The sequence below is a fragment of the Eschrichtius robustus genome, chromosome X (assembly GCF_028021215.1).
Source record: "Eschrichtius robustus isolate mEscRob2 chromosome X, mEscRob2.pri, whole genome shotgun sequence".
NCBI classification, from domain to species: Eukaryota; Metazoa; Chordata; class Mammalia; order Artiodactyla; family Eschrichtiidae; genus Eschrichtius; species Eschrichtius robustus.
Window position 1 is genome coordinate 133,782,326 of NC_090845.1, and position 20,404 is coordinate 133,802,729.

At 47.3% G+C, this 20,404-nt stretch overlaps 1 protein-coding gene across 5 annotated transcripts in view; it reads right to left on the reverse strand.

The window, feature by feature from the left end:
- The window catches only part of LOC137757002 (heparan-sulfate 6-O-sulfotransferase 2-like), a 164,338-nt gene extending 144,613 nt beyond the window's left edge, over positions 1–19,725 (reverse strand). For all 5 annotated transcript variants that reach the window (XM_068533592.1, XM_068533589.1, XM_068533588.1 and 2 more), the window contains exons 1-2: positions 19,298–19,725; positions 17,832–18,350 (exon numbers count right to left, since the gene is read on the reverse strand). In XM_068533592.1, the coding sequence (XP_068389693.1) occupies positions 17,832–18,350; positions 19,298–19,725 (947 nt within the window). The remainder of the gene's footprint in view (positions 1–17,831; positions 18,351–19,297) is intronic.
- Positions 19,726–20,404: the final 679 nt, after the last annotated feature.

Genomic DNA, 20,404 nt, shown 5'->3' on the forward strand with positions numbered 1-20,404 from the left:
CTGTAGTTCTGATTTGCATTTCTCTAATAATTGGCGATGTTGAGCATGTTTTCATGTTAGCCAATTAATTCTTGACACTAAATCATGATCCGTGAGAGGAAAAACTGATAGACTGGGACTTCCCTGGTGGCGCAGTGGTTAAGCATCCACCTGCCAATGCAGGGGACACGGGTTCGAGCCCTGGTCGGGGAAGATCCCACATGACGTGGAGCAACTAAACCTGTGCGCCACAACTACAAAGTCTGCGCTCTAGAGCCCACGAGCCACAACTACGGAAGCCCGCATGCCTAGAGCCCGTGCTCCGCAATAAGAGAAGCCACCGCAATGAGAAGCCCGCGCACCGCAACGAAGAGTAGCCCCCACTCGCCACAACTAGAGAAAGCCTGCACACAGCAACGAAGACCCAACACAGCCAAAAAAAAATAAATAAATAAATTTTTAAAAACTGATAGACTGGTGGAACTCATCAAAATTAGAAATTTTGGGCTTCCCTGGTGGTGCAGTGGTTAAGAATCCGCCTGCCAATGCAGGAGACACGGGTTCGAGCCCTGGTCTGGGAAGATCCCACGTGCCGTGGAGCAACTAAGCCTGTGCGCCACAACTACTGAGCCTGCGCTCTAGAGCCCACGAGCCACAACTACTGAAGCCCGCGCGCCTAGAGCCCGTGCTCCGCAACAAGAGAAGCCACCGCAATGAGAAGCCCGCGTGCCGCAACGAAGAGTAGCCCCCGCTCGCTGCAACTAGAGAAAGCTGGCGCACAGCAATGAAGACCCAACACAGCCAAAAATAATAAATAAATAAAATTAAATTTAAAATTTTTTTTAAAAAATTAGAAATTTTGCTCTGTCAAATACCATGGGAAAATGTTGAAAAGACAAGCAATGAGCCAGGAGGAAATACTGCAAGCAATATATCTGACAAAGAGTAATATTACAGAGTATGTAAGTAACACTCAAAGCTCAACAGTTCAAAAAAAAAAAAAAAACAAAGAATCCCATCAGAAAACGGGCAAATGACCTTCTACCACAGAGGGCCTACAGATGGCTAATAAGCATGTGAAAGGATGTTGAACACCATTAGCCATCAGGGAAAGGGAAATTAAAACCACAATGAGATATTACTACACCCCTATCAGAATGGCTAAAATAAAAAAATAATGACACCAAATGCTGGAAAGGATGAGGAGAAACTGGGTCACTCATACATTGCTGGTGGGAATGTGAACTGATACATAGTCATTCTGGAAAACAGTTTGGCAGTTTCTTATAAAACTAAACATGTAATCACCAAACATCCCAGCAACCGCATTCTTGAGCATTTATCCTAGAGAAATGAACACTTAGCGTCCCACAAAAGCCTATACAGGAATGTTCATAGCAGCTTTATTCTTAACAGCCAAAAACTAGAATCAGCCCAGATGTCCCTCAACAGTTGAATGGTTAAACAAACTGTGGTACATACTTACCACGGATTACTCTGTAGCAATAAAAAAGAATGAACTATTGCTATAGGCAACAGCTTGGATGAATCTCTGACTTATGCGAATCATAGGAGGCACCCCAAACTAGCTCTCACTCCTAATCCAGCAGGACCATGGTGCCCCAGAATTCCAGACTGAAAGCCACTAGTGGCCCAGAGACCTAAGGTGCTCACTATTAAAGCTGCCAGTTTGCAGGAGACCACTGCCTCCCTCTAGGGCCCTGAAGCAGATGTGGATACGCTGTCCCCAAAGCTCTACCTGGGAGGGCAAGGTCAGAGTCACTAAGAAGCAATCTGCCATTTAATTATGGCAAGAGTTTACCTTTTTTCCCAGTGGTATTTCTCTGTCTCAGACCCAACTTTAGCTTCTGACATTTCAATCGAAACTCCTATTTCTTCACTATTTCTACCTGCTTGAAGTTCTGGGAGAACAGCTGTTTTTTGCCTTCAGGTTTCTTGTACTAAGCTAAATTCAGAGACCACCAAGGTGTGTAACCAAAAGCCAAGTGACATAGCTGCACAGACCTCGGGCTTTCTGGCACTTGGATATCTCCATCTTAGGCTCCTTGCAGAAAAGAGCTCCTCTCTATTAACCAGAAAGAGTTGCATCCTGGACTCAGACCTCAGCAAACCAGAAGAGCTGGATGTCTGTGGTCCCTTCTTTGCTGCAGGAATGGAAATCTGACCTCTGTGACATTCTCTAGAGATGTTCCCAGCCAAAGGTCACAATCTGAGACCCCACACCCAGTCCCTTGATCTTGGAACCAGAACCTTCCTACTATGAATAATGGTTTCATCGCTATGGTTTAAAAGCAAAACAAACATGACATTCAATGGGGAGCATCACAGTCTTGCTCATTCCAATCCAACCATATTTTTTCAAAGAGCAGAGATCGTCAGTGTAACTGCTAACTTCCATGCATACAAATCCTGTATGCAGCCTTCAACTGAGCATTCCTCTGAACTCTAAAAACAATGAGCGGGGGCTTCCCTGGTGGCGCAGTGGTTGAGAGTCTGCCTGCCAGTGCAGGGGACACGGGTTCGAGCCCTGGTCTGGGAAGATCCCACATGCCGCGGAGCAGCTGGGCCCGTGAGCCACAACTACTGAGCCTGCGCGTCTGGAGCCTGTGCTCCGCAACAAGAGAGGCCGCGACAGTGAGAGGTCCGCGCACCGCGATGAAGAGTGGCCCCCGCTTGCCGCAACTAGAGAAAGCCCTCGCACAGAAACGAAGACCCAACACAGCCGTAAATAAATAAAATTTAAAAGAAAAATAAATAAATAAAAACGATGAGCCACTTTCCCACAACAGGGTTAGGCAAGGTGCCTGCAACACAGGACTCCCTCGTTGAGGGATGAGCTGAGCTAATTTGGCTGCATTCAACAGTCTAGCCAAGCCACAGACCTTCAGCTCCCCCCAGGTCAAAAGTATACCCGCTCCTGAACAGGAGAAACTGTTGGAAACGAAAAAGTGTGATTTTAGTCTCATCCTAATGGATCTTGTGACATCCAGGTCTCTAAGCTCCTCAATAATAATTTTTCAAGGCCATCTGGAATAAACAGAAGTCCCACTCCAAGCTGCATGTATGCAAATTGCGGCACTTTAAATGGATTTTGTCCTTAAATGCATAAACCAAAAAGCATGCAAACAACTGGATTAGAAAAGCAAGGTTTTTTTTTTTAAACCTCTCTAATTGGCATTAAGTCACCAAACATTGTCAAACACATATCACTTGCTTAATTATTTTGTGTGCACATGTGTATATCTTTATAACTTCATAAACATATAAATGAGAGGGAGATGCAGATTTAACGTACACCCATATGGCGATAAATACAAAAGCTGCCAGAAGATTGTAAAATGCTATACTAATGCTAAAATGATACCTTTTTTTTCTTTTGCTTTGCTTCCAAGTCACAAAGAACAAAGTGAGAGTAGAGACACTAAGCCTGGATCCTTACGTAAAAGGAGACATACACACAGACCTTTTTGTCCTGCAATGCAAAATGTTTGTTTTTTAAATACCTTTCTTCGGCTCCATATTCTCCTATTAGTCTAATTATCTTTCATTAATCTCATAGTGTGTTTATGCATAAAATCATTTCCGCATGTCCATTAAAATTTTTATTGAAGTAATTTTTCATAAATAACCTACTACGCATCATTCACACCTATATGCTTCATTTCAACACTGCTTTAGGGCTTCCCTGGTGGTGCAGTGGTTAAGAATCTGCCTGCCAATGCAGGGGGCACGGATTCAAGCCCTGGCCTGGGAAGATCCCACATGCCACGGAGCAGCTAAGCCCGTGCACCACAACCACCGAGCTTGCGCTCTAGAGCCCGTGAGCCACAAATACTGAAGCCCACACGCCTAGAGCCCGTGCTCCGCAACAAGAGAAGCCACCACAATGAGAAGCCCGCGCACCGCAACAAAGAGTAGCCCCCTCTTGCCGCAACTAGAGAAAGCCCGCACGCAGCAACGAAGACCCAACACAGCCAAAAATAAATAAATTTATTTTTTAAAAAAACCACTGCTTTAATGAGTTTTAGTTGGCCTATTACAGTCATAGAACATACTGAACCACTTTCAGCAAAACCAGTCACAAAAATAATAAATATGTTTGCCTCTAGTGTATATGGCAAATAGGCTCAAACAGTTTTTCAGCCTTCAAGGTGTTGTGGGAGTTAATCTTCTACGTAGCAAAATCTCAGCCATGAGGCATCTGCTGAGGTGGCCATCATCCCAAGGTCAAACTCCTCTGGTTGTATTGGGCATCTTTTTACCATCCTTCCAAGCCTTCAACCTAATTTCTTTGCCCTCCGCACTATGTCTGCCAGCCTGGTAGGCCCATGCTAATTTGCACATTCTCTCAAATGGCTCTTTTCTTTTTTTAATTTTTATTTTGTAATTTAAAAAATTTTTCATTGGAGTATAGTTGATTTACAATGTTGTGTTAATTTCTGCTGTACAGCAAATTGAATCAGTTATACATATACATATATCCATATATGTATATACATGTATCTTTTTTAGATTTGAATGGCTCTTTTCTTTTTTTTTTTTTTAATTGTTTTTTTATTGGAGTATAATTGCTTTACAATGGTGTGTTAGTTTTTGCTTCATAACAAAGTGAATCAGCCATACATACACATACGTTCCCATATCTCTTCCCTCCTGCATCCCCCTCCCTCCCACCCTCCCTATCCCACCCCTCTGGGTGGTCACAAAGCACCGAGCTGATCTCCCTGTGCTATGCGGCTGCTTCCCACTAGCTATCCGTTTTACATTTGGTAGTGTATATATGTCCACGACACTCTCTCACCCTGTCACATCTCACCCCTCCCCCTCCCCATATCCTCAAGTCCTGAATGGCTCTTTTCTAAAGCTGCCTCTTCCAAAGGAGAGAGAATGGTCACTCCTATGGGAATTTGCTACTCTCACTTGGTTATTTCAGTAATAAGACACTTCTATTATCTTCATGATAAGCCCCTGGCATAAGAGCAGGCTTCAAGATTCATTTTCTCTGGGACCCCCTCACTTGAATTTGAGAGAAAGCTTTATTTCACTGGCTCCTCATAACGCAAGATTATGTGAGCTGCCCTGGCTGAACTCATTCACAATGCCCTCCAAAGGCGGTGTCTACACAGACCAAAGGGAGCAAAAAAAGCAATGGTCATTTATAGAAACAGGCCAGGTCAGAGCAGTGCAACTGACATTGCTAATGAGGCAACTGCCAACATTCCAGAAGGAGTAAGATGCTTCGGCCTCTTACAAATCTTGTGAAGTGGGTGCACCATATTTTAGGCCCACACGGGGCATAAATTAAAATACAGTTGAGGTCTTCATTTTGCTTATCTGGAAAAAAAAACCCAAATCTTTCCTCTAACCTAACTCCTTTCTTTTCTTCCCCCTAAAACATAATTCTTCTGTGTAAATCATGGTTGAAAGCATTTACAATATCTTGGATATCTAAATCCTTGTTTAAGAGGGGAAAAGAAGAGCTGCAGAATTTATCTTTAGAGAGTGATTTTTTTTTTTTTTATTTTTTGGCCATGCCACACAGCATATGGGATCTTAGTTCCCTGACCAGGGATCGAACCCACGGTCCCTGCATTGGAAGCATGGAGTCTTAACCACTGGACCACCAGGGAAGTCCCTAGAGAGTAATTTTTATTAAACATTTTAAAAGGTGCTTTAAAAAATCAGTTAACATGTTGGATCCTGATATCTCCAGATAGTCACTGCAGGTCTCCATTCCACTTAGTTTGTATAGACACATGGCCAAAAAAGAGGGTAAAGACTTTTACTATGGAGAACAGTATGGAGGCTCTTTAAAAACCTAAAAATAGAGTTACCATATGATTCAGCAATCCCACTCCTGGGCATATATCCAGAGAAAAGTCTAATTTGAAAAGACACATGCAGGCTTCCCTGGTGGTGCAGTGGTTGGGAGTCTGCCTGCCAATGCAGAGGACACGGGTTCGAGCCCTGGTCCGGGAGGATCCCAGTTGCCGTAGAGCAACTGGGCCCCTGCGCCACAACTGCTGAGCCTGCGCTCTAGAGCCTGCGAGTCACAACTACTGAGCCCGTGTGCCACAACTACTGAAGCCCATGCGCCTGGAGCCCATGCTCTGCAACAAGAGAGGCCACCGCAACGAGAAGCCTGCGCGCCGCAGCGAAGAGTGGCCCCCGCTCGCCGCAACTAGAGAAAGCCCGTGAACAGCAAGGAAAGACCCAATGCAGCTAAAAATAAATAAATAAATTTATCTTAAAATTTTTTTTTAATTAAGAAAAGAAAAGACACATGCACTCCTATGTTCACAGCAGCACTGTTTACAATAGCCAAGACATTGAAGCAACCTAAATGTCCATCAACAAATGAATGGACAAAGATGTGGTACAATGGAATATTAGCCACAAAAAAATGAAGTAATGCTATTTGCAACAACATGGATGGACCTAGAGATTACCATACTAAGTGAAGTAAGTCAGACAAAGACAAAAATCATATGATATCACTTATATATGGAACCTAAAAAAATGATACAAATGAGCTTATTTACGAAACAGAAACAGACTCACAGACACAGAAAACAAACTTATGGTTACCAACAGGGAAAGTGCTGGGGGGAGGGATAAATTAAGAGTTTAGGATTAGCAGATACACACTACTATATATAAAATAGATAAACAACAAGGACCTACTGTATAGCACAGGGAACCAGATTCAATATCTTGTAATAAACTGTAATGGAAAAGAATCTGAAAAAGAATATTTATATGTGCGTGTGTGTGTGTGTGTGTATGAAACTGAATCACTTTGCTACACACCAGAAACTAACACATTGTAAATCAACTATATGTCAATAAAAACAATAAATTAACAAAGGATGGATGGTAAGGGCTTTTGGAGATTTGTCTGAGAATTTAGTAGACATTAAAACATATCAGACACGCCATGTGGCCCAGTTGGTTTTAAATGCCAACTCCAATACCGACTGGCTGTGTATATTTGGGCAGGTTATATATCTCATCCAATTATCTGTTTTCTCCTCTTTAAATGGGTTTTTTACACATCTACCTCAAAGGGTTATTTCGAGGATTAAATGAGAAAAATATATGCTATGCCCTTGGCACAGCACCTGGCTCAGTAGGTATCCCAAAACACTAATACATCTTCATGGAAAGTCAGGCCAAGCTACATGGGTCAAACCATCACTTTACAGCACTTCTCTTTGCCTAAGTCTTGGAGTTCTTCACTTTTTCTTTGGTTGTGTTCCAATAAAACTTTATTTACAAAAATAGGTGGAGACAAGATTTGATTGGAAGCTTGCAAACCGCCGTACAGATAATGTGTGTAGTGTAGATGTTACAAACACTGTGTATGTGTGTGCATATATATACCTTAGATATGATTTTTCTAAAGTTTGATTTGGTGTATTTTTATGAGTTTGCTGGATATCTGTATGTTTGTGTGAAAGAGCCCTGTGAATGTTCACCCAAACGAACCTTGGAGAAATGTCTGAGTATTTTATATGTGACAGAGATTTTCTTCACAAAGGACAAGTTCTTCCATTACTGCTACATAATTTGCCAAATGCAAATATTTTTATAGTCCTCTGAAGATGCAAAGGTTCCCCAAATGGGTAATGATAGCAAAATGTGAGTCATAATCATAGCCATAATTTTTTTAGCACATATTATACGCTAGGTGCTGAATCGTTGATGTACGTTATATAGATGCTAACGTGGAGTTCTTCACTCTTGCGTGTGAATTAACAAGCTTGATGTGGTCGGTGAAGGATTCACAATACTTCCAAATATATCAGACTACTAACGATCCTTCTCGTACACTCAGATATGGCCTGATCCCTTGTTCTTTCTTAAGCACTGCATAGTCAGAATGGTCTATATTTACTCACTGAAGTTTTTCCAGACCAACTTTACAGCTTAGTATATGGTCTATTTTCAAAAATGTTCTGTACGTGCTTGAGAAGAATGTGTATTCTTCTAAATGGATGCTGGTCTTCTATATTGAGCCTGTTAACCATGTTGCTCAAATCCTCTGTACCCTTACTCATTTTTTGTTCATTTCATCTATCAATTTCTGAAAGCGGTTGGTAGATTTTACAATTTCTCCTTATAGCTCTGTCAATTTTTGCTTTATATATTTCAAAACTATGGTATTAAGCGCATACAGGCTTAGAATTGTTATCTGAAGAACTGAACATTTTATCATTATTCAGTGATCCTGTTTATCCCCAAAAAAGGCTTTGCCTTAGTTAATTTAGCTGCATCAGCTTTCTTCTGGTTAGTATTTGCATAGTATATCTATTCCAATCCTATCCGTGTCCTAATGTTTTAGCTTTGTCTCTCATACACAGCATATAGCTAGATTTTGTATTTTCATCGGTTGTGATCATCTATGTCTTTCAACTGGTGAGTTTAGTCAACTTCTATTTATTGTAATAACTGAGGAGCTGGTTGCCAAGATCAAAGGGCCTTTTAAAAGTACCTCCATGTTTCCTGGCTGTAACCTGGTCACTGTAGTCAATTTCAAAACACTCTTTGCTTGCGTTCACTCTCTTGTAGGAAGTTAGCAAAAGTCCAATGATCTCCATGAATGAATCTGAGCTGATACTATACAGTTACGGGAAAAAGTCAATTAATGCAAGGAATAGCACACACAAGCCTAATCCATTTGATGTAAACCAATGCATTGCACACGGTTCAATTGCTCTGTATTCCTTCAGAAAAGTGCATGGAAGTGATTCATTAGAACTATACTCTTCACTGGGACTTCCCTGGTGGCGCAGTGGTTAAGAATCCACCTGCCGCTGCAGGGGACACAGGTTCAAGCCTTGGTCTGGGAAGATCCCACAGGCCGCGGAGCAACTAAGCCCATGCGCCGCAACTACTGAGCCTGCGCTCTAGAGCCCGCGAGCCGCAACTACTGAGCCCATGCGCCACAACTACTGAAGTCCACACACCTAGAGCCTGCGCTCTGCAGCAAGAGAAGCCACAGCAATGAGAAGCCCGCGCACTGCAATGAAGAGTAGTCCCCACTCGCTGCAACTAGAGAAAGCCCGTGCGCAGCAATGAAGACCCAACATAGCCAAAAATACATACATAAATAAATAAATTTATTTAAAAAAAAGAACTATACTCTTCACAAGAAAAAGACCAATTCTCTAAGGCTCACTAGGGCATCCCTGCTGGTAAAATTCAAAAAGCAAGCACAGTGAATAAGAAGTCCTTTTTGCAGACATTTACATCGGGAAAGAACATGATTCTTGACAATTCAGAGTAAATGAAGTGCAAATTATTCTCTTATAATATATCCCAGAATTGAAGCTTAAATTGTGACTAAAAAAGAACCCACAGTTTAATCAGAAAAATATATTTATTGGTAATTCCCATGAGCTCATATTTGATACATTTATATCATAAGATAACAAGTTCAAAACTATTGCTAAGTTATAAATATGGAATTTATGCCGAATTTGCATGTATTGAATTTTATTTTGAATTTGCATGTGTGACTGTATTTGAATATTTATAATATTCCAGAAAAAGCACAGTGGAATGTGCAAGACAGATTTATTTAGTGTAATGCTCTGAAATGTGTCAAAGTCTTCAACACTGTTCTTAGAGGCAAAATGGCAGAAATAACAAATGGGACGCAATAAGACCAACTGAATAACCTGCGAAGTCCAATACCTAGCAAAGCTAGGAAAGCTCTTCTGCCAATAAATGTTTTACTAAAGTTTAGACAAATATTTCTCTAAGCTTACACAATGACTTTGTATTAGAAGACATATACCATTAATTAGATTCTTCATTACACTTTAATGGTAGAAGGAACATTCCCATCCATATCCTTTTTTTCTCTAAACTCAGTGACTAAATATCTCATCTTGGGACTTCTCCGGTGGTCCAGTGGCTAAGACTCTGCGCTCCCAATGCAGGGGGCTCGGGTTCGATCCCTGACCAGGGAACTAGATCCCGCACGCATGCCGCAACTAAGACCTGGTGCAGTCAAATAAATAAATAAATAAATAAATAAATTTTTTAAATACATAGGGGGAAAAAATAAATAAATATCTCATCTTATCTGGCGCAGAACGTTGGTATTAGCTTTCCAAGTGTGAAGCACATTCTTTACGCTGTCAAAATAACTTGTCCCTAGAATGTAGTCTCCGTGGAGTCTCAACACTGAGATTCTGAGCCTCACTGTATTTAGTGGCCCCTCAGATACCCAGAGCAGTTGAGGAATGAAGTGTTCTAGTCAATTTACAGTTAACCAGGGGCAATGCTATTATGAAGTGAAACTGCTCTGGGGGAAGGCTGCTCCGGCAGAATACACTCCCCTTCTCTCCTGGATGAGGGCAACACATGCACTAACTGATCTAAGCTCTCAGTTGTGGACGTTTAGAACTACAGCCCTTCTCCAACCCCAAGACTTGGCTCTTCCAGCCAGACCGTTAGCTCTGGTGTCGGTTCATTTGAAAAGAGGCTCACGAAGATTCAAAATCCAGGCTATCTTGGGTGGCTCTGGCTGAGCAGAGTAAGCCTTTTATTTCCAACTGTGTGCCATTATTAATTTCCAGTTTCATTTAATTTTTAAACAGAGCACAAGCAATAGCAATCCACTCGAATGTCTCTGTACTGTACTGGTGTAAGAGTTTCATGGATTCCTTGGAATATGATAAGAGCCAATCATCAGAAAAATCAACAGCTGATGCCTGACTTATCACCTCTGCCTTTCAGTCTGTGAGTTTATTTAGCTGAGGCTGCTTTCCTCATTAAGGACTCCCAGAATATCAAGAGGCTAATGAAATAACCAGCCATAGTTTTAGAAACCAAGAAGCAGACTGTGTAATTTATCACAGCCATTATAAAGCATCATTTTTGAAACTGTTAATATTTACTTTTACTATGAAAGTAATGCATACTCATATAGGAAATTCAAATCCTTCAGAGAAACAGGAAAAGAAAATAAGTCACTAACTGATCTATGGATATCTCGGTATTTTTCTTCCATTCTTTGCCTTTTATGCTTAGATTGAGAGGGGTGGAAAGATGATTTGCCTCTCTCCTTCCTCACCCCCTCTCTCACATAATTGTAGTCATACTGGGCCCATAACTGTCTATCTCTTTTTCCCTTAGCATTAAATCACTACCAATTTTCTATACTCTAAAAAGGACATTTAAATGGTTTTGAAATAATCCCTCAAGTGGACGTACTGAGATTTCTTGAACCATTCTCCTATATGTGGATGCACATTTTTCCGATTTGTTGCACTTATGAATAACTCCAAATAACTTAACAAATAACGGTAGCCTCCTAAGATACCATTCTCATATCACCCTATGCTTTTCCCCCATGGCGCTTCTCACAATTTTAAGTAATGAATTATTTGTTTCATGTCTACCTTTCCCGCTCTATGAAGCCAGGGACCACATCTACCTGGCTATTTTTGGACAGATGAACACTTCTCATTTTTATGTAATCATAACTGTCGATCTTTTCCTCTCTTCAAACAGCCTTTTACCTGGCTGAGAGTTCCACATGTGAATTGCAGCTATCACTTAAATAATAATGCCAATTGTGAATTCAGACTAACTGGATTCACAGACTCCTACATATACAGCTAAGTCCTAACCTGTCCAGAGGCCCCATTCTCACTTCCTTACAAGCCTTGGCCACTAGAAGCCTAGGCAACTTAGACCGGTCACAGTTCTCGGTATCCTCCCAGCCCCAAGCAGATCGCCTTCTCAACCTCTCCGTTTTGTCAATGGTACCACCTCAACTCCAGACTGGAAATCAGGGCGGTACCTTTAACTGGACTACAGCCTTCATTTACTTTTATGTTTTTTACATCCCTGCCATGCAAGAGCTTCTCATACTCACTGGGGTTCAACCTCCTTGTTGCCATTCCAGGATCTCTACAATGAGGCTCCCTAACCCTCCCCCAGGCATGAACCTCCTCAGGTCTGGCCAGCCCTGGCTAGGTGAGGTGACTTGACCTCACGATGCCATGAGGATGCCACGCCCACCCACAATGCCTCCTTTCTTCTAAATACAACCCACCTATTCCTAGAGGCCTTTCCAAACAGATCTCTCCTTTTTCTGGCCTGCTCCTCATACTTTAGAAAGGAAGGGGCCTTAGAAAGCATCTCCTTTAAATCTCCCATTTTACAGAGGGGGATGGACTTGCCCCAAGTCACATGTTCCTCCCCAGCCCCCCACCCCCCATCTACACACGACATAGTTCTGCACTTTACCATCTAATCTTAATGAACTTGAGGCTGAAGATGGTGACCTTGACTTTTTTGGATTTGTCTAGGCTCTAATCTCCCCCAACTGCTAGCACTGGGCAGAGGTCATAATACTTACTCCACAAAGTTTGCTGATTAGACCTAAACTGTTATATAAACAGATGGACTTTTCTCTATTTTTAAAACATATTCTGGTAAAGATATGACATTTTAAAGACATTATTGATATTCAAGTCATTTTCAAACAAAATCCATCTTTATTAAATATCTAAAACACCAAATTATTCTGTTCTACTGTAAGCTCTGTGAGAGCAAAGATGACACGTCTTCCCTGGAATATAATGGGCAGTTTTGCAGAATTTTGTTTAACGAATGACAGAGGGAAGAGGTGACTATTCTTTAATGTCATTTCATGCTACTTACGTTGACGACAGATATCTAGAAAAGACGAGCTCTAACATTCTTATTGCCACGTAACAGCACTAATCTAAAATCGCTATTAAGAATATCAAATTCTGAATAGCTTTTTATACCACCTTGAGAACTTCGAGCTTTGTTGGGTTGCCAACAACATGTTTGCCGTCTGGGCAAAGACGCTAACTTCTACGGCTGAAGTTCTACAGATGTTATCACGGTGAATTTCTCGCCTTCTCCTGAGAAATACGTGGCAGGGGAGTAATAACAGCTCTTAGTATCCTCTTAGCATCCCCAGCTAAGTGAAGCTACGCCTATGAGAACCCAGTGGCCTACAGCCTGAGGGACCAGAAGGACGGCATCGCTGCCTGGATCAATCCACTCACTCGCTGCCTTGCCCTGTACCAAAGTCTGTCGTGTTGTCCTGCTTCACTGCAGGAGGGAAGGAGTGGAGCGTGGGCATGTGAGCCATGAGCAGGCTTGTGCACTACGGACTTCTTGCTAAGACATGGCTCTATCAAAGTGGAGCCACCTTGGGAATTCCCTGGCGGTCCAGCGGTTAGGACTTGGCGCTTTCACTGCTGGGGTCCGGGTTCGATCCCTGGTCAGGGAACTAAGATCCCACAAGCCGCACACGGCCCAAAAAAAAAAAAAAAAAAAAAAGAGCCACCTTTAAACAAGAAAGGGAAAGAAAAGGAAGCCTTTACCACAAGTATTAAAAAGGAGTGACCACAAAGAAGACAAAAGAAAGAAAGAGAAAAGGCTATGCCCCATGTAAATGCCTTGTGGTCCTTTCCTGTCAGTGATAGCCTAGTGGTTTCTAGGTGACGATTAATTACTCTTCCGTAAGACTGCTGCAAAACGTAGAGATGCTAAACGTCTAGGATGCAACGTGACTATGACGATCAGACTCTTTGACTTGGGTGGCCATGGAACCTGACCTTCCCCTGCCGCCAGCCGCCGCCCGAGTGTGCCAGCCAGCGCAGTGCCTGGGGAAGAAGAATGAGGCTGGTGCAGTTTCTTGGTGCCCAATTCTGAGTTCCTCCCACAGACCCAGTGATGCACTAGAGCTGGCTACAAACGGAGGGAATTTGGCCTGAGAAAAGCCTGCAGAATTCGGGAGTTTGAAGAGCTGGTGAGCAACCATGTTTTGACACATTTTCAAAAACAGTCTTGGTAATTCTAGATTGAGCAGGACCTTTCTCTGGCCCCTAAACAATAGATGCATGAAATGCAATTTCTAGGTTTTTTGAAAAGAAATACGATTCTTAATAAACAATTTGTGCCTTCTGCCAGCCAAGCACTCTCTCTCTTTGTCCTCTCCAGGCAACGTGATGGCAGCCGTTTCCACTCAGCAGTTATATATCACTCGAGCGCGTCACCATCCGCCGAGGCAGGGAAGCATCTCGAATGTAGCAGTGGGAGCAGGATTCAGCTCTTGGCTTGCAGCCACGGTGGCCTCTCATGCCCCCCCCCCACCAATGTGGATGGATGGCTGTGAGTCAAAAGGTGGCCCTTGTCGCCGCTGAGGCCTCTTCCTGACGCTTAGTCACCAGGCCCCCAGCGTCCTCCCATCCTTCTCAGCTTTGTAGTGATTTCTGACTAGGCAATGAGAGGCCCCTTTGCCACCCAGACACGAGACCTTCTCCTGGTGAGCATAAAACCTCAGGGAGGTAGAAACCTGTTTTTCTCCCAATGGCTGCGGCAACCCTGGTCCAATCACTCGTGCAAACACATGTGTAAAAATGCCTGGAAACGGTGATGATGTAGGCGATAACAATACCAGTGAACATTCACTGAGTGTTCATTTCGTGGTAATGACTCCCATGAAACACCTCACTGTGCTTTCACAAAATAAATAAATAAATTTTAAAACACCTTGTTCATGGAGTCACAGTCCGCAGAGCAAGGGCTGTGGAAGCAGCCAGAGCTGGAGTAAGGTCCCTGCTGTGTCACTAAAGAGCCCAATGACCTTGAGAAAGTCCTTCAATCCCCTTGGGCTTCTGTCTCATGGGACAAATGGGGAGACTTTTGCCCATTCTGCCTTCCTCCTATACATAGTGCAAGTTTACAGAGAAATACCAGAGATAAGGGATGGAAAAGCTCATCAAAAACTGGAATGCACTCTCCACAAGACAAGGCTGGGACAGACTCTGGTCCAAGGTCATACAGCTGGTTCATGGCTGGCCTGGAACGAAGGCCCAGGTGTCAGGACTCCCAGGCCAAACAGACTGAGCTGCTGTTCCGCTCAGCTCAGTGGCGCACAGAACCACCAGCAGCTGGCATGGAAGCCTGCTCCACACACGAACTCCCCATGGCTGACTTTCGCATCTCCCAAGACCAGCTCCTCGGCCTCACGCGTCACCACCAGCGCAGCTGCCTCTGTCTAAATTTTCAACACACACACACACACTCTCTCTCTCTCTCACTGTCACACACTTGTGCATACCTTCTCTCACACAGATTATCAGAATTCACAGAACTGCTCCTGTAAGCAGGGATTTGTCAACATCCTGGGAAATTCTGGAACCCTCCGGCTATGACTACTCTTCAGGATGAAGATTTCTGGAGGTGGGTAGGAATTAAGGAAATAAAAGAAACGCCCTTGGGATAGCCATGTGTTTCTCTAGCAAATTTTATTTCATTTCGGTGAATACTGTTAAGACCCAGTAATTCTGACTCTTTTAAAAAGTGGTTTTTCTTCTGGGCTTCCCTGGTGGCGCAGTGGTTAAGAATCCACCTGCCAACGCAGGGGACACGGGTTCGAGCCCTGGTCCGGGAAGATCCCACATGCCGCGGAGCAACGAAGCCCGTGCGCCACAGCTACTTAGCCTGCGCTCTAAAGCCCGTGAGCCACAACTACTGAGCCCACGTGCTGCAACTACTAAGCCCGCGTGCCACAACTACTGAGTCCACGTGCCACAACTACTGAGCCCGTGCACCTAGAGCCCGTGCTCCGCAACAAGAGGAGCCACCGCAATGAGAAGCCCGCGCACCGCAACGAAGACCCAACACAGCCAAAAATAAATAAATAAAATAAATAAATTTTTTAAAGAAGTGGTTCTTCTTTTACTAGACTAGATGGCACTGTGGTATCACCCTTTTGATGATCAAGAAAATCTTATTTCATTTCAAATAATTTTGCTTCCAGTGGGGGCCGTCCAAGAGGCTGAACCCTCCCCTTGAGGGGTCCTGGTTATCTTATGGTAAATTTCTGAAGTAATCTGCCAAAAGACCAGATACACAATCAAGACCACAATAGTAATGTGTGTCTACAGATCCTGTCACACCCTGACCTACATGTCCAAAAGGATTTTAAAAGGCACATGTGCCCCGAGGAATTACAAACAGGGCCGGGCAGTCCATAGTGGCCAAGACTTCATTTTTACTCCTGTGCCACAGCCATGGCTGTGGAATTCAATTTTTGCCCTCAAGAGCTTTTTACATCACCACCCCTCACAAAACCTACAGGCTCTATCAGCAAGAGGGATTACTTTCAATATTGCCAAACTGTTTACGAACGTCTTAAACACCAGAGTCTTGTGGTGACAATGGCTTACACAATTCTCACAACAGACTGAGGCAGCAACCTTCCTAGGGTCAAGGTTCTCTTAGGTTGGGGAAAAAAAAAAAAAAAAAAAAAAACAACGGTTAGTGCTGGAAGGGAAATGAAAGTTCAACAGATTCTCCCAGAATTCCAGCATTCAAAAAGGACACTGTAAACTGAGGGAAGGGAAGGTGAGTAGGGGGTGAGGCTTCCTCTAAATCTCAGTGGTGACCAGGAAGTCGGAGAGCTCCGTTCGTCTGGAGCTGGGCAGAAGAAACTGCCTGGCTCTGGCATTCCAAGAGGCATCAACAAAATATGGCCGTAGCCCTCACCATGAGGGGTTGGGGAGGCAGAGGAGGGAGTGGGGAGCCTGCCCAGGGAAGCAGCCTCCGGGACCCTTGTGGTCACCTCGCTGGGGAGACAGAGAGCATGGCCATGTCGACGAGACTCACCTTGCCCATTCCCCGGACTGCCTGCCGCAGCCCACATCTGTTTTAGGGAGAGTCGCAGAATGGGAGCCCTGACTGGGGCAACTGCACCCCCAAAGAGTCCTTCCTACTACCCCCTTTATGGCACTCCATGACCTCCAGCAACTGGGCATGGCAGCTGGCTGGAGGAAAATGCCCTAGCTTCAAAAGCAAGTGGCTTTTCATAAAACAGCTCTTTCCGATTCAGCCCTGGGTTCCCATCAAGTTGGCTGGCGGCGCCCTGCTCTGGGGCTCAGAGTTTGTAAATCAGGAGAGGTTTCTCAAGACTGAGCCCCACATGGGATCCGGGGCAGCGTTCCACCTGCCCTTCGACCCGCGGGGTGCCCCTCGCACTCGTAAAGCGCCGCTGATGCCCGGCGTGCAGCCAGTAGTGCGGGGCGCAAGCTGGGTACCACGAGCTCTCTCTGGGTGTCCGCAAACAGCCGCAGAGGGACATTCATTCGCCCAGGGAGAGCCGAGCCAGTGGAGAGAAAGGAGGAGGGAGGCGACAAAAGTCAGGAAAGAAGAGAAAGAACAAAAAGGGTTAAAGAAAGAACGAGAAACAAAGTGAAAGAGGAAAACGGAGGGAAAAGGAAAGAGCGAGCGGCCAGGAGCTGACAAGATCCCATGCACGAGAAAGAGAAAAAAGGCAAATAGAGGAAGCGAGGGGAAAGGCAGGGGGAGGGGAAATGCGGGAGCGGGAAAGAAGAGAGAGCGAAAGGAGGCTTGGGAACCTGGGTGCGGAGAAAAGAAGCGAAAGGCTGGAGGGGCTCAGGGACGCGGCACTCAGAGCGTAGTTCTTTCGGGCCCTCCAGTGCGGAGTCTGCGTGCTGTACCCTGTCCCGGCGGCGGCCGGGGGGCGCTCGTCCCGGGCCTCCTGGCCGCTTCCCCCGCGCGCACTCCCAGCCGCCAAGCAGGCCAACCCGCGGGCAGACAGAGGAGCCGTCCCAGGTCGGAACGGACGAGCTTCCTGCAGCCGCCACAGCGCCACGAGCGCGCGCGCCGGGGCGCCACCGCAGGGGCGCCGAGGTGCTCCCTGGGTCGCCGGCAGCGGCTGGCCGCGCCTCCCGGCCCTCCGCCCGCCCCGGCCCGGGTCCGCTCCCGCGCCCCAGGGCCCCGCTCCGCCGCGGGCGCGCACTCACCTGGACGGTCTCAGCCTGGCGTCGCGCTTGCCGTCCACCACGGCGGGCACGCAGCTGGTGAGCTCGGTCCAGTCGGCGTGCAGTCCGCAGCTCCAACCCGTGGAGAACCTGGAGAAGAGCCAGGTCTCCCGCTTACCCGGCCGGTGGCAAGTGCATTTCTTCTGACCCACGCGGCATTCGCACGGTTGCTCCAGCTGGATATTGCGCACCAGGTGGCGGCCGAAAGTGGTGCCTCCAGTCTTCTGGATGTGCAGGAACACGATCAGGTCATCGCCCTTGATGTCGAAGCCTACCTTGCGCAGGAGGTCGCCGCGGCTGAAATTGTAACGGGGCACGAACCTGGCGGAGCTCTCATCCTCCGAGCGGTACGGGTCCGGCATCGGGGAGCTGAACGCCTGCAGGCGGAGGAGCTGGCATTCTGTGCCGGGGCACACGTATTGGAGGACGAGCACGGCAAATAGGAAGAGCATCACCAAAGCCAGCAGCAGCTTGTTGGATTTCTCATCCATGTTCCCGACGCTGGGGGAAACCCAAGCTCCTTACGTCAATCCCGCAGCTCAGCCCGCGCTCGCCGTGCGCCCGTACCGCCCCCCTCCCCCTGGCGCCGCCGTTGCGCCCCTTTCCCCCTCCCCTCGGCACCGAGTACTCCACCGCGGCGGCGGCGGCGGCGGCGGCGGCGGCGGCGGCGGCGGCGGCGGCGGCGGCGGCGGCGGCGGCGGCGGCGGCGGCGGCGGCGGCGGCGGCGGCGGCGGCGGCGGCGGCGGCGCCCTTCCCCGCTTCCTTCCTTCCCGGCAGGCTCAGCGCTGCGGCTTCTGCCGCACACACCCCCCTCCCCCCGACTCCTTCCCGCTGGCCGCCTGCCGCCTCCCAGCGCCAGAGCTCTCCGGAGCCGCTTCGCGGGGTTTCGTACCCGTGGGACCCCGCCTGACCCGGTTGCCCCACTCCTCAACTCATACCACGGGTCCGAGCCCCCGCGCGTCTTGTTCCACTCTCGGTGGCTCCGTGACTCCCATCCCCATCCTGCTTCGCCCGCCGGACTCTCCCGGGCGCTTCTGCCCCCCAGTCCCCTTGGCGCGCACGCCGCCGCCTCCTCGCCTGCCCGACTCTCGGGCTCCTTCCCCGTGCGCCCCGAAGCCCTGCTCTTGCCCGCATCGGGTTGCCCACCTTGGGGGACGCCTCAAGGGAGCTCGGAGCCAGGCGTTCGGAGTTACCCTGGGGGAAGGGGGTCCGCCGGCAGCCCGACTTGCTAGCGGAGACGCTGCGCTACGGGTGCCCGCGGAAGCGCGGGGAGGGAGCCGCAGCGTAGCCAAACGCGCGCCGCGCCCCTCCGGAGCCCCGGAGCCCGGCCGCCGCGGGCCAGCCGGAACTTTGCGCCTTTCTCTCCCCTCGAGGCTGCCTTCCCTTCCCGCACGGCTCTCGCGCGCCCTGGCCCGGGAGCGCGAGTCCCGCTTTCGCCTAAAACGTACCTGGCCAAGGGACCGAAACTCTTGGAGAAGATCGCGCCGAGCACGTGCTTCAGCGAGTGGCCCAGGGCGGCCAGGCCCCGGGTGAGCAGGGCCCGGCAGAGGGAGCCCAGGTCCCAGCGTCTCCTGAGGTCGTGCATCCGCCTGCGGCGGCCTCGGGCCAGCAGCGCGAAGAGAGGGGCGCGCGCGGCTCCCGCCAGAGAGGAAGAAGCCTTTAGGGGCTCGTCCAGGAGCGGCTGGGCGTTGAATCCGCGAGACACACCCCTAGGAGGGCCCGCGCGGACTGAGGCGGCGACTGATCCGGGCCGGCTTGCTGCCAATTCGGCCTCTACTCTGGAATGCCGGCGGGGACAGGTGGTGCGGGCGGGCGCTTCTCGCTCCGGTTGCAACGGCGGCCCGAGCGCCCGGGCTGCACACGCAGGCAGTGCCATTACCCCCTTCAGGCAACTCAGGGTACTTAGGATCTGGAGCGAGCTTGAATTTATGTAATAATGCCTCACGCCTAAGAGCTCAAACCACTTAACAAGCAGAGGACCTGGGTTTTCTCCTGTCTTGGGGGACGGAGGTCACTCCAGTGAGCACATCAGTACACTTTGGCCTGTAATTTCAACCTCCCCTAAAATAGCAAAGGCGCAAATTGGACCTTTTCCCTCTCTCCTTGCCAATTTCCATTCTCCAACGGAAACGGGGGCATTCTCTGAAAGGGTAAGTCAGCATGAAGGAAAAGCATGACCAAAAAACGTTTCAGAATGGGAATTTGAGCTTTTTTAGAGCAGGCACTGGCCCTTACTCCCCTCTTCTTGCTCAATCCTCAGCATCAAGCCCCGTGCCTACAGGAAGGCTTCACTCATATAAGGTGTATTAAAAGGAACGTACATGACTAAATACTACATCAGAGGGGGGCCATCTAATCCAAGGTGATGTGACAAATGAGGAAACTGAGGCCCAGAGAGGGAAAGGGACGGGACGTGCCCAAGGTCACACAGCAGAACCTCAGCGTTTGAACCCAGGAAGCCATCCATTTCCTAACAGCACCTTTTCTAATAAATAGGTGCAGACCATCCTCAAGCCAAGCGTCCAAAAGGCTCTTTTCAGATGCAGGACCAGCAA